Source organism: Morus notabilis, unplaced genomic scaffold, assembly GCF_000414095.1.
Source record: "Morus notabilis unplaced genomic scaffold, ASM41409v2 Scaffold568, whole genome shotgun sequence".
In the NCBI taxonomy this organism is placed as follows: domain Eukaryota; kingdom Viridiplantae; phylum Streptophyta; class Magnoliopsida; order Rosales; family Moraceae; genus Morus; species Morus notabilis.
This window is the reverse complement of record NW_010368058.1, coordinates 441959-456960: the sequence shown is the minus strand read 5'-3', so window position 1 is coordinate 456960 and position 15002 is coordinate 441959. Positions and strand designations below refer to the sequence as shown.

General features: G+C 34.8%; 1 protein-coding gene across 4 annotated transcripts in view; it reads right to left on the bottom strand.

The window, feature by feature from the left end:
• LOC21400717 overlaps positions 1-11633 on the bottom strand; it is a 29801-nt gene extending 18168 nt beyond the window's left edge. For 3 of the 4 annotated variants that reach the window (XM_024176365.1, XM_024176367.1, XM_024176366.1), the window contains exons 1-10: positions 11455-11633; positions 7825-8074; positions 5442-7643; positions 3983-4058; positions 3157-3276; positions 2805-3060; positions 2240-2713; positions 1984-2169; positions 1549-1845; positions 194-835 (exon numbers count right to left, since the gene is read on the bottom strand). In XM_024176365.1, coding sequence (XP_024032133.1) covers positions 194-835; positions 1549-1845; positions 1984-2169; positions 2240-2713; positions 2805-3060; positions 3157-3276; positions 3983-4058; positions 5442-7643; positions 7825-7999 — 4428 coding nt within the window. In that variant the 5' untranslated portion in view covers positions 8000-8074; positions 11455-11633. The remainder of the gene's footprint in view (positions 1-193; positions 836-1548; positions 1846-1983; positions 2170-2239; positions 2714-2804; positions 3061-3156; positions 3277-3982; positions 4059-5441; positions 7644-7824; positions 8075-11454) is intronic. The other variant, XM_024176368.1, reaches the window with a different exon arrangement.
• Between the last annotated feature and the right edge of the window lie 3369 nt (positions 11634-15002).

Genomic DNA, 15002 nt, shown 5'->3' with positions numbered 1-15002 from the left:
CACTCGGTTTGAGTTGCAAAGGAAGCATATTCAGAAGAATACTGCATCGCAAAAACCAAAAAGTACAAGCATGAAGAAAATAAAACAAAAAAAATACAATAGACGATATGGATAAAACCTTAAAATTGCATATAAACAATTAGACCAAACATGTAGACTCGGTTGCTAGAATTTTAAGAACTTGGGAACTTACTGCAGCATCCTGTAGTGAAGAAAGTGAACCATTATCTAAAACCAATTTGTGTTGGTCAAGATAAAGGTCCAAAAGGTATGGCAAGTTGCACTCCACACAGTGATGTACAAGTACTCTATGAAGAGCTTGCACCGTGTCAATACCAAATGCTCCACCATCTGAGAACTTTAGATCTGGCAAACTCCCAACAAACTCATCGTCTATAAGAATTTTATACCTGCTTATAATAAACCCTGAACGAGCAAGAAGGGGTACAATCTCTTCTGTGCCTTCCCAATATTCCTTTAAAAAAATAAGTTTCCTCCCAAGCTTCTCCTCCATGTGCATCTTTAACCAAGTAGAGCTCAGAGTATTAGGTGGCAACCTTAAAATTTTTATATTTGGAACATCCATGCATACAGCATCCAATTCTTCAAGAGAGCATATATAATTGCCACACCTAGAAGATTCCAGACACCCTACAGTTGAAGCAGGCTGCAGACTGTCCAAGCTGATTTGGAGGCTTCGATCTACTACGCTACTTTCAGGAATTAGGTCCAACAGTTTAGATACCTCTTCCCAGTCACCATGGCCCATGTAGTAATCAAGTTTTGATTCCCATAGTACGTTGACATCCATGACTGAAGACTGCTCCAAAACTATCTGTACAAGATGCACATACATCTAAATCAGCGTGTTTGGAGTTTGAACAACAAAAATTAAAACACTATTGTAACATAGACAAAAGTCTTAAAATGCAACACATGCAGTAGATTAATTTAAACAGAGTTAAATAACTGGGAAATGATACCCACACGTACATTATTAGGTTGTAGTAGTTAGTACCGCTACTGTACAAAACTATCAACTCAAACATAAGTCAAAATATGCTCTAAAAACTATCAACTCTTAACTCAAATATAAGTCAAAATATGAGACGAGTTCTCTTGTTCAGGTAATTGACTCGGAAAAAAGCTCAAGTCACGTGAAGTCATTTCAAGCACACTGATCAGGGTAAGCAAAAGAGTTATACAAGTTCCTGACTCCAGATCATCATCAAGCTTTCGAAATAGTAAAGGAAAATGATTGAATATACAGAAATTTCTCCAAGCAAGCCTCTAAAAGTTTGGAGGGCTCTTTTTTCTTTTTTTTTTTTTTTTATTAGAAACGATAGCTCATATTAATTAGCAAAGTGTACAAAATGGGACAAGGAGTCCGCCAAAATAAAACATAAAACAGGGTCTACTTGGCACGCCATAGTGGGATTATTTTTCTAAAATCTATGAATGCATAAAAAACAAAATTTGAACTTATCAAAAAGTAGAGTATAACAGATTGAAAATACAAGTGAAAGAATTACAAAAAAGATGGCTTACACGATCAATGGTTCTTTGGTCCCAGACATTACACCAGACAGCAGCTGCAGCCCAGTATCCAGCAAGAACATTATCGTCATCAACAACGGGAACAGGTGGGTTTTCATTGATATTAGTCCACGAACCTAAAACAACTCCATCAATTTCACCACACTCAATGATAAAATTGTTGAACACATTTGAAAGCAACAGGCACAAATAATTTCTCCTTGCTGATTGTGAACTTGCTGGAACCCTTGCGTATTCTTTCTGCCGTCCAATAAATGTTCTCCAGAAACTGCTGCTAGTGTAGAGGCTCTTTTGAAGGACAAAGGGAAAATTTTGATTAAAAAAAAAAAAGAATAGTCAATTTGAAGCTCCTAAATATCATATATGCTTCAACTGAAATCACAGTGCATGGAATTGCAAGATACGTAACCCATAAAGTTCATCTACCTCAATAAGTGACATTTTATCCATTATCTTCCACTCATGTGGGCCCAGGTAACCATATCTTTTCATCTCCTCAAAGATTTGTGCACGAAGAGATCTCCTTACTGTTCCAAACAGTAACTGCTTGAGGCTGGTTTCAACATCTTCTCCAAGCCTTTGCAATGTTGCGACAGCAAGTCCAGTTTCGCCCTGTAGTTTTATGTAAAGAAAAATGATTAAAGATGAACAATTTTGTATGTAGCAACCATTGACAAGTTACCTTCAAAAACAGGTCATATGCAATAGCTCTTCCAATGTCACGGACTTCATTAAAAATATCATGAGGTTCTCCTTCAGCAATCAAATCTCTTGAATGATGAAGATGAAGCTGAAGAACTGCTAAGGGGAGACGACCAGAGAGTAAAGCATCATTGACCACAGTTTTGAGGTCCAAATTATCTATCTTCCAACGCGCAATCATCTCCTTGGGATTTTCCAAAGAAAGAATTTTCTTTTCTAAGAGTCCTTCTCCAGGCTCAAGAGACACTTCATGTAAATTCTCTGCCTCAAATTGGGCTTTGGGATCTATAGGTGTCAAAGCAACATTTTCAGCATAGTTGGAGCCCTCAGCAGATACAGGAAGAGAACTATCATTTTGGTTTATCATCTCCAAAGATAGGGGGTCAATTGAAAGTTTGGACTCATCCTGTGAAAAATCTGAAGCCACAAGTCTTGATTCGTCCCCTTCATCAACCTATAATAAAGCAAGGAGAGTGACTTACATTCTTTTGATAAGATGCACGGTAAAACTAAATGCAACTGGACTAGAAGAATAACACACATACCAGTCCTTGGGCTGGTCTCTTAGATTTCATACTAAGACGAGATTGCAGATTTCGAATTATTTCCAAAAAATGAGCCATCTCACTAAGCCTTCTGGAAACTCCCACTTCCTTTGGTAACTTATCAGGCAAGACTGGTGGAAAAGGATGTACTTCTGTACCCCCAAAACTCGGTGATACATAAACATCGTTGTCATGCTGTAGCAATCCATACTTACGGATCATTTTGGTCGCAAAGCAAGTAGCCAAGGCAAGAAGCCTAAAACACAAAAAAATGTAAAGTGAGTCCCAAACAAGAAGTTATAACGTGGCCCACCTACAGGAATAAATATAAAATTGGTAAGAGGAGATTCACCGTGATGCAGCAGAAACATCATTATCATTGCCAACATTAAGCATCAGATAAACTGCAGCAAAAAGCAGTCTCAAGATACCTTCTTCTGCCAAATTGACACCAACAAGCATTTCTAAACATCTGGTCAATTACCAAAAGAACACTGAACATTATTAGTGGTACTTCATGTCGAAACACATATTGCACAACAATCAAACCGAGTTTACATTTTAACATATATACACTGTTCAGGCTATGGATGATGTAGTTGGTAGGCAGCAAAAAGGTGTCCATAAATTGTAATGAAATTATTTTAGAACTGAGTATCATAAAGGTTAATCCAATTGACTTGGTTCCAGCTCTCCGAATTTATTGAGAATCACTGAGACAAGTAGATAAATATCATTTCTGGTAGCACTTGCCTGCTCTCCAGTATTCATGCTACCATGGCCCCATGCCACAATAAAAAGAGTGCAATATATTACGAGTCTCAGCATGCCCAACAAGTTCTTGTTTGGATTTAGTGATTTATACTACGATGACTTCTTCTAATACCACATATCCTAAAAGTTTAAGCTATTAATAAGACAGTTGGTATTAACTTTTAATGTTCTAACAATCTGTGGTGTCTCTTGGTCTCTTTCCTCGGAGGACTTGTATTAACCAAACTGTCTCTACGTATAAGACAATTATCCATTTTAAGAGTATAATTTTTGAAAATACGCATACACCAAAGCCATTAATCTTTCTTTTTGTTGGAAATACACGTACTATAATATGAAAGCAAGAAAGAACGTGCATTTAGACCTAGAAGGCAATAATAATGTTGTAGCAAAAAGGTACTTACTGCTCTATATCATCATATTTCAAGTAGTCCAATGCTAGTTGCAATCGACGCATCCGACATATTTTCAGATCCCACCCTGTAAGACAGTTATTGACATGTCAAGAATGAAGTGAACCTATCTAGACATTCTTTAATGTGCAGCAGTTCCACGAAATTCCACGTGCAAAACGTGAACCAGTAGCAACAGCAGTTTAGAAATTTTGAATGAGGGTTTGCAGCAAATATAGCTCTATAGCAGCTTATACTGGAAGAGTTCTTTTTTTTTTATGGGGTATGTTTCTGCTTGATTAATCTCAAGCTTACCACTAAAATACTAACGTCCAAGAACTGGTGGTAATGCCAAAGTCAACTCTATCACTAAAGGGAAGACCCAAGTGTTCAAAAAGTTATACTTGTAGATAAGTACTGATCCTTTTTATAGTAACATACCAATTAGCTTTGTTGCAAACAACATGCATAAAAAATAGCTAAGTAGTTGGACCACTCCTCAAAATTGCAAAACATGTTATAAGTTTAAATATACAGACAAACAATACAAGGTCAAATTTTGTTCAGTCATTCAAAAAACTGATACTAGCTAATCTTAAAAGGTAGTTATGAGCATGTATAAATGGATTAAATTTACATAATAAAAAGAATCTTAGTAAGAAAAAAAAATACTAATGACGAGAAAACAATTTATCTATAACACACTCCTCCAATGTCATCAAGAAAATAAAAGACCAATATGTGCAGTAACTTGGGGCTCAGAACCTTATTGAATTATATATTAAACAGAGGCTGACGTTCTATGCCAGACCATAAGTTGTAAACCATATCATTTTATGTAGCATTTTCTCAATTGCCTCGATTTTGGTCATTCTGAGCTGATTATTAGAACGTCACTACAGGCTGACATCCTTGCAAAAGAAAACTCAGCCATAATGAAATTTGAAATACCATCATCTATGAAAATGTCATGGAAAGAGTTTATTTCTATATTATGGCTTGCTTCCAGAAGAGGCAGGAATTTGGTTATTGTCGTAGCTAAAACCCTAAAAGTAGCACTCATAACTTAATACAAGAGAAAATTCCTTAAGAGAAGCTTTTTCAGTGAAAAATGACACTTGGGTCCATCATACATGGTATTTATTGTTTTTCAAACTTTGTGATCAAAGAGATGGATAATAATTTTACTACTAAAGATTCCCTAACTTAATCCTACAACTAAAATCCTTTAGACATAAGAAACATTCAATGCAGCCAAGAAACACATCATAAAATTTCAATACACAATGCATTCAGGCAACCAATTGATCATTATCAACCCATTTCAATCAACAAGCATTAAACTAGAAAGCAGACATTAATCAATAAAAACATTAATCTATAAAAGATTTTCAGTATGAACAAATCTAGCTGCTAGGGTAACGATTAAGTAATAACAAGCCAGAAATCGTGGACCACCAGTTATTCTCACCATTTTCAAAACATAAGCGTTCTGCCTCTTCAACTCCTTCATACAAAAGAACCCTGTCCAGTACTTCAAGAATCCAGGGTGAGCAAGGCCGTTTGGATTCTCTCATTTCCAAATTGTCTTTTACTTGATATCCAATGCCTGAATTGATACCCCACTGCCTATACCCTATGGATTCAATAGGTAGGAAACTTGATGAAACTGAAACAGAAGGAAGAACCAGTGAAAGCCCACTGTCTGTCACCAAGTAAAAACAACCCTGGAAAGTGCAACCCACTGCATCTCCAACAAAAGCTTCATTTCTTCCCTCAAGAAGAAACATTTCACACTCGGTAGATAGACAGCTCTCATCGCGAATTGCTGACTCCGCATGAAGATTGAAATGACCAATTTGAGTACCCTTCTGATCCTTCGTATTGTGCTTCCTAATGAGCCGAGTTATTCCAAAAGGAGAAAAACAAATAGAATCATCCGCATTAACTCTGTAATTAGGAAGAAAGATTCTTCGCATAAGGTGTGACTTCAGCTCACACTCATGACATGTTTGATTGGTTATCTCTGAAGCAGCAGAGAAACCACTTAACCAAGGTGCGTTTTGCCTCCCTTTTCCTTGAAGGTTCCAGTCTTGGATTTTTTGCAGTGCATTATTTCCATCATCATCCAAGAAGGAAAGATATCCTTGCCTCATGAACGAAAACATATAGTTTTGACTACCAGAAAACTTACAATAGACCCTTTGGCAACCTATATCAGAACCACCAACCACCCAACCAGCCAGCATACCAAGTCCTAGATCCTGAAAATCAGGAAGCAATTTCTCATATTTATGCCCTTCGTTCACAAGACAGTGACCAGCGGATATTACATAAACTACACCACATTCATCAACTGCAGCTAACAGGGAGGTATGTGAAGCAACAATCAACCTGTTAAATACTCTACTACCGAAGGATTTATCATATTGATATTCTGACCCACCAAGAAACTTTTGAACTTTTGTCCTTTCATCCTTGTCTTGCTTCCACAAATTCAACTGAGGTTTAAGACCACAATTCTGTAAAATATCTAGATGTGCAACATAATCACCTGACATTGCAGAGTGAAAAACAATAAAGCCAGAAGAATTGAGAGAAACAAGAAGATCACCACAAAAATGAAAATCGGCCCACTCAACCAGTGGGCCTATATTTTGATTTTCCCCAAGTTTAACCAAGGAAACCCAGTGGATCCCCACACTGTCTAACCTAGAAATGAGAACTACATTTTTGCACACGCTTCTTTCTTCATCACTCTTATGGACAAATAAAGGATCCTTTAGTGTCAAAGCAAATCCAACACAGTTATGTGAATTGCTGGAGAACACTCTGGAGCATTTGTACAAACTGTTCATCCCAACACCAAAACTAGTAGACAAAATATCTAACTCAAAATTTGGACCAGGTAAAGTTAAATTTGCACATGTATCACCCTCTGAGTCATGAACCATTTTCTTCAAACACTCCTTATTTACGAAAGAGTTGCTTTCAGGTAGGAAATCCATAAAAGGCAAATTATTATGCAAAATTGGAAATGAAACAACCTTCGCTGAGCAAGGAAATGATGACTTCTCAGGGAATATGGTCCATCTTTTACCATCAGATTCAATTTCTTCAACCTTAGTGAAGAAAGACTGGAACCATACCTTAGAATCAATACCTCTTGACAACTCATGATTCCGCATTTCACTATTTCCATGGGCCACGTTTACGTCCTCCACATTCCTATTGGTTTCATGGCGTGAGCTAGAAGGTTCCTCATCCTCCTTATTTTTAATTAATGTCACAGAAGGACCCCATTGCACCCACCCACCTTGCTCAAACTCACTCTCTAATGCACTTCCTGATATTGCAGCATTTCTATTGGGTTTACAAAAAGCATGAACTGTCACACCATGGTTGCCAGATACAAATAAAAACTCTCTAAACAAAGAATTCTTATGATGATTATAAGTATCCCCACAAACACCCCAGGCAACAGAATTTACATCACCTACAAAGGGGTACCTTTTAGACCTTGTTTCATTTTCAAAAGAGAAATCATTATCGATATATAATTCTGATCCAGAAGTGCATGGCATATCATCCTGTCTTGAATCCGAAGCTGAATATGGATGATGAACACTTCCAGTGGAACAATTCTCCACTTCAGGAGTTCCTGTACAATCTTCTGCACACACAAGTACGTAGGTATTCAAATTAATAGGATAGTTGAGAATATGATCAAAAGAAGCACCTAGCAAAGCTAGAAAATTGAACGGCAAAATATGTAATCCATATATGAAAAAAATAGGTGGCAGAAAAACGTCAAAGACAGTTGCAGGAAAGGAAATAAGGTAATCATATCTCACCTGTAAGCAGAGGAAGCAACAAAGCTTCATATTGACATGAGAGCAACAATAACAGCTGTCTTGTAGGAGAAATAAAAGCTTCACGAAACTCTGACAGGTTGAGTTTCGGATGGGAAGGACCCCATTTCTGCAACTGCAATATAGCCAGTCCCTCCCCATCCAAAGGCAGATCCATTGTAGTCCTTTAAGTGACAAAGAAGGCAGGATGAAAAAGGGGAACGGTAACCTAACTTTGTCACCATAAGCTTAGCTGCATCCAAGAAGGGCAAGACGAATTTAATAAAACAGGCAAACCAAAATTTAGAAGGAAAAAAAAACACACAAAAGAACAAATAAAAAGGTAGATAAAGAGGCAGAGAGCTGTTTCCTCAAATATATTATGCAACGAGAACAAAAATATAATTACAAAATAAAGGTGACAAATCTTCAACGCTTACAGAATAAGGATTGTGTATGTCCAAGAATCCAACTAAAGAAAAAAGATAACTTTCCAAGTGTGAAAGATCATGCATAAAAAGGCTCTTTCATTGTACTTTTTTTCTTTTTTTTGTCAGGGTGTGTGGGTGCAAAAGATGTCCATCCCATGGCTTAGCAACGTTTGGCTTGCATAAAAAAGTTAAATCAACTTATAAATATAGTACCTACAAGATCTCATTTCTTTCATCATTGCTAATAATTGTTGCAGGTGCCCTAATCAGTCGTGTCAAAATCAAATCTATTTTAGAACTATGACTCCATTACTAAAAAGTAAAAAACCATCAATTAAGTGTTTACAACTGCCTAACATAGTCATACTGATTGCAGTTTCACCCTCTATGCAAAGTACTTTGCTCATACTCAAGTTACTTTCTCAACAATATTATAGTCCAAAATAAGTCATAAAATGACTGGACAAAAATTTGAAGATGAAAATTACAGTCGATGCTGTGACCATATTGCTCACAATTGTCATATATAAAAAAATAAAAATAAAAAAATAAAAAATAAAAAATCTTAAAAGTCAAACATTTTACAACAACAAAATCATACCAATTTCCCACAAATAACAAACTAATTTCACAAATCTCAAAAGAAATCTCAGAAAAATGAATTTCTAACAATATTAACTAATAACGCAATACAATTTACAACAATATAAAACAAATCTTTTTTTTTTTTTTTTTTGAAAAGAAACGGAGAATTTTATTAAATGAAAAAGGAACAAGGCAAGCAGGGCAAGAGCTTTCCTCTAACAGACCAAGTCCAAAATAACAAATATCAGAGTCAAAACTGAACAAAAAGGAAAGAGACTAAAAAAAAGGAACCCAATTCCTAACAAAATCTGAAAATATCAGCTGGCCAAACTCTTTATCCCTATATACCCACAACGAAACCCAATATTTAATTTTATCCCAAAGGACAGAAACATCTTCCTTATCCTCAAAAACTCTGCTATCTCTCTCTAACCAGATGCCCCAACAAATAGCTAATGTTGCAACCCTCCAAAAACTTATATACCCCCACCCCCCACATGACTTGGAACCAATGAGGGAGAAATTTCAAAGAAGCTCGGCACAACTCCTGGGCAACACCCATAAAAAAAGGCAACTCTTTCAGAAGATATGACCATATCTGATAAGAAAAAGGGCAATGTAGGAATAAATGGTCAGCTGACTCTCCATTGTTCCTACATAACGTGCACCAGCCCAGAGAGATTGTGAGGAAAGGACTTCTATGTTGCAGCAAGTCATGAGTGTTTAGCTTGTTAAAAGCAAGGAGCCAACAAAAAACTTTAACCTTAGTGGGAACATGAGTTTTCCAAATGCAGCTATAAAAAGCAACACGTGGGGCTGAATCATCAGATATCATAAAAGAATAAAAAGATTTTACTGTGAACAAAGCAATGGATTCCAACAACCAATCCCTTCTATCTTGAACCACGCCATTAAGCCTAACCCTCTCCACAACCGCAATAAGCTCATAAACCTCCCTCAATTCCTTGTCTGTCAAATTCCGAGAAATTTGGAAATCCCATGAAACAGAACCACTACATTGATGATTAAAATCCAATATAAAACCTGCAATTGGCTGGCCGTGGAGGGATGAACCCATGTATTAGGCAGGAAATTGAGCACAAAGAACTGTCTTCACACTAAAAATCCTCCCAAAATCTGACTCTATCCCCAGATCCTACCTTCCATCTGACTTTCCTGAAAAAACCACCTACAACCGACTGAACTGATTTCCAAGGACATTGAAAAGTAACTCCCGTAGCAGCCCCTGAGTCCCAATTATTCTGAGCCAACCCATATTTCCCTACTACTCCTCTATGCCAAAGAGAATCTGGTTCCAGTGGGAATCTCCGTAACCACTTGGCCAACAAAGCTTCATTTCTTTTCTAAATATTGCCAATGCCAAAACCCCCAAGTTCCTTTAGCCTGCACACCTGTTCCCAAACCACTAAATGTGAAGCCCTTTCCTTGGAGTACCCCTTCCAAAAAAAAAATCTCGCATGTACTTCTCAATTCCCCCCGCGACTCCAACTGGAGTTCTAAAGACCGACAAATAATAGATTGGCAAAGATGCTAGAACTGACTGAAGAAGACTTAGTCGACCACCTCTCAATAAAAAGCTTTTTTCCACCAGTCCAATCTCTTTGCCACCCTAGCCAACAACAGTTCCCAAAAAGCTGTCCGCAGAGGGATTCCACCAAGAGGAAGGCCCAAATATTTGAGTGGCCAAGAGCCTATAGAACACCCGACGACCCTAACCAAGCTGGATAGCCTGACTACCTCCAGATTTATTCCCAAAATAGTACTTTTATCCAAGTTAACTTTCAGTCCTGATATTAGACCCAAAAAAAATGTCCAAAATGGTTGATAAATTTGATAAACTTTCCTCCTCCAGTGAGCTGAAAAACAAAGTGTCATCGGCGAACTTTAGTTGGCTGATTTTGACATTTGATCTCCCCACAATTAGTGGTCTGAATAGAGAAACTTCAACAGCCCTATCGACTAATCTGCTTAAAGTATCCACTGCGATTGTGAACAAAATGAGGATAAAGGATTTCCCTGCCTAAGCCCTCTGGAAGCTCCAAACTTACCCCTAAGCCGGCCATTTATCAGCACTCAATATGACACCGAACTAAGACAACCCGAAACTAATATCAATCTTCCAAAAATAGTAAAATAATCAACAAAAAAATCACAAATAGCTAAACAGACAAACTATCACGATAGCAACTTTCACCGATAGCAACTTTCACCGGTATCAACCAAAAATCAACAATCGAACAAATTCTGAAAACATCAATCAATTGTCAACAAATTCCACAATAAAACGAATTCCATAAACTAATTTATATATCATAAATCAGACTGCAAATAAAAATTTCAAAGACAAAACTTCAATAATCGATAAACCCAACTTGAACTTCAAACACAATTGAAGCTCTTTTTATTCTTACAGTCCACAACCGCAAGCTCGGGCGTAATCTTATCGAAAACTATGAAATCCGATCATAGAAGAAGCAAAGGTAAATGAGCGATTGTAAAAGAAATGTTCAATCTCCTCAAAGACACCGCCATAAAATTGCAACTTCAAACATAAAGTACGAATAGAAATTACGAAAATTACAAATAGAAAACCAACCAAGGACGAGCTTGGCCTGAAATCAGCTCGCGAAAATGGTCGGAGGATCGGAGAGAACGGCTGACGCGACGGCGCTCGCACACTCCGGCTGGGTATGTGGACCGGGGATCACTGATGAGCTCTATCTAAGCTATAGCCTTTACGTTTCTTTTTTTTTTTTTGGGACATGTACGGTTTTTTTTTTGGGGCAAAATTGTGCTGATGTACCCTGAATTTATCGTTATTTGTATTTTTTTAACCTTAAATGTTTAGTCTATTTAAGACCTAAAATTTTATAATACTTCACAATAAATCCTTTCAGTAATGGATTTCAATTTATCGACAATTAGGGTCAAAAAAATATAAAGGAAAATGGTAAGAAGTAGACCCATATTAGTGTGTTACCCGTGCTAATAAAATATGTTATAAAAAAAATATTACATGATAAAAGTTTAGTCTATAAATAATACATATTTATTTACATATTAAAGTGTGTATATATAGATTTATTCATCTTTACTTTTCTTTCTTATTTCCGTTGTAATAAATAAAAACAAAAAAAGAAAAAATAGTTAAGAAAAAAGAAAATAAGGGATGCGACAACACGGAAAAATAAAGAAGTCAAAAACAATAATACAGAGAAAAAAAATAGATAGCCACGTGTTTAAAAGAAGAAAAAGAGAATAAATACATGAATGAATATATGCTTGATTTAATGTTAGTATTTTTGTTCTCAATTATCTTAACATGCATGAGTGAAAGTTTTTGCTGAGTAAAGGAGAGGACAGAATGTGACAACTTGGAAGTTTATTGATCCATTTTGCTAAACTTCGTGATTAGCAACTGACCTATGATAATAGGATTTAGAACTTGCATTCAATGATGACGAAATTTCTGCACCCGTGTCATCTAGCATTTGGTGGAATTATATAGTAATACTTAGTTTTCATATTGTTTACTTTTTGTGTACTAAGAATCAAGTACAGTTTGCTTGGAAATTTATTGTTTTTTATGTAATGTTGCTTTCTTTGTAGATAATGTTTTATCTGTGACCATTAGCTAATTTTTCAAGCTGGGGAAGAATTTAGTTCAGGTATTTGTCTTCAATTACTAACATAACGCATTATAAATAACTAAAATAAAGATAAAATATGTAAAGCTTATCTTTAACATTTAGAATCTCACTTTTGTGTGAAACAAAATATAATATTACACTATGGAATGAACTATCATACATGAATCTTTTTTTTTTTTTGTTGTTTAAAAATACAATCCTGAGAAAAGGCGTCAAATCTAGTACAATTAATCGAAATACAACAAAATTTCGTATGATTTAATGAATACTTAACACGACAATTGTTCTATAAACTCAAAAAACATTAATTATTATTTACATTACAACAATAATATAAGATACATGTTTTCCGTCAATACATAGTGAAAGACGATCTTCACTTTCTTCAATTGAATAATGAGGAAGAAACAACAGAAAGAAAGAAATTGAAAAAATAAACGAATAAACATATAAATATAACAGAACATAATACAGTAATTAAAAAATATAATGAAGGAAATGAAACGGAAAACTATTTGTAATCTTTTATGAATAAACAGACATAATACATATATAAATAAATAATGCATATAAAAAATAAGTTTAGGTATTGATCTTCTATTGCTAGCAAGATATATAAAAAATAATTGAAATATGATTCAACAATGTTATCGGCTGCCAACAAAATATATGATTTAAGTAAAACATTAAAAGAATAAAAACATTACTGAAAAGAAAACATAAACGGTAGGAAAAAAAAAAACAAAGAAATAAGATTAGATTTAGATAAAGAAAGTAACGTAAAAAAAAAAAAAACAAATAATGCTAATAAATTTAAAGATTTGGAAAAAAAATCAAAGAGAAAGAATAAGAGCAGAAGGACGACAACATAAAAGTAGAAGGAATGACGAAAATGCTAAATCCCTAAAAATCAGAAAGAGAAACCTAAAGGGAAAAAATATGGCACCCTGTAAAGAAAAACATGACAGTATAAATCTCAAATAAGTTGGGCAACATCAAAAGGTTCAAGTATTGATCTTCTATTACTAACAACATATATAAAAAAAAAAAAAAAAACTGAGATATTAAATAGCAATGTTTTTAAATGCCAACTAAATTATTAAAGGATTTGCACTAAATATTAAAAAAGAAAAACAGTAATGAAATGAAGAGAACAGAAAGAGCAGCAGAAAGAAAACAAAAATGCTAAAAATAAGAGCAGAAAAAGGAATCCCTAATAATCTGGGCAACATCAATAATAACCAAACCATTAATAACAATTATCTGATACACGGCAACATTAGAAGAACAATACATCATCATTACTAAAAAACAATAACACCTTACGGAAAAATAACCTATTGAAAGAATAGAATAACAAATAACATAAACATTAATACCTTATTATAATCAGAAAAATAAAACAAAAAAACATTTAACACGTCTATTAATAAAATGAATCATAATATCCGTATGTAAAAAAAAAATCTATAAATAACGAAGAACAGTTACAAACAAACAACAATAATAAGAAATCAATTGAATGAAACAAAATTGTTAGGACCCCACGAAAAGCGCAACCAAACCCAGAAAAACAGAAAATAAACCAGATGTGGAAAAAAGAAAAACGAAAACCGCAATCAAACCCAGAAAAACAGAAAATAAACCAGATCTGGAAAAAATAAAAACAGGGGAAAAAATGAAGCCAAATTTAAGAAAACAAAAACAGAAAATAAAACTACAAAATAAAATAAACATAAAAAATAAATCCCAGAAGCCGTACGAAAAGGAAAAAAAAAAGGGAAAAAAAGAAAAAAAAATAATCAAATGAAAAAATCTAATCCCAAATACCTTACTAACATATATGGAAAAACGGGGAAACAAATCGAAGAAAAAATAAAGCCAAGTCTATAAAAATGAAGCCAAATATAAGAAAAGAAACGGAAATAAATAGCAACAGAAAAGAACTACAAAGAGAGGAAAAAAAATAGAGAATACATATGCAGAAACCCAGAAGTTTCATGGAAATGAAGAGAGAGAGAAGAAAAAGAAAAAAAAATTTGCACGGAAGAAAGGGCAATATGCTAGAATGACTATCCAACAAAGTGAAATTAGCAAAATGACCTTCTTCTATTTTTTATGAAGAAAGACACTTACTCATTCTTTGTAAAAAGAGGTCATTTTGCAAATAAAAATTTTTGAAAAGTTATTTTACTAATAAAACTTTTTAAAAGAGTTATTTTTACAAAGGCCTCCGGTAGAAATAAATGAGGAAGCTTCAAGAAGGCATCCTATTTTGAAGAAGAAGATTACGGAAGAAGAAAAATGAAGGAGAGAGAGAGACGGCTACAGAAAAAAGTGAAAGAAAGCAAATCAAAGAAGAACAAACGAAATAAACAAAAGCATCAGTAAATCACCAAAATGGTCACAGTAAATAAACGCACAGAAATCTAAAATGAAGGGCAATATCATAATTTTACAAATAGGATATAACGGTAATTAAAATTTCAGCAAT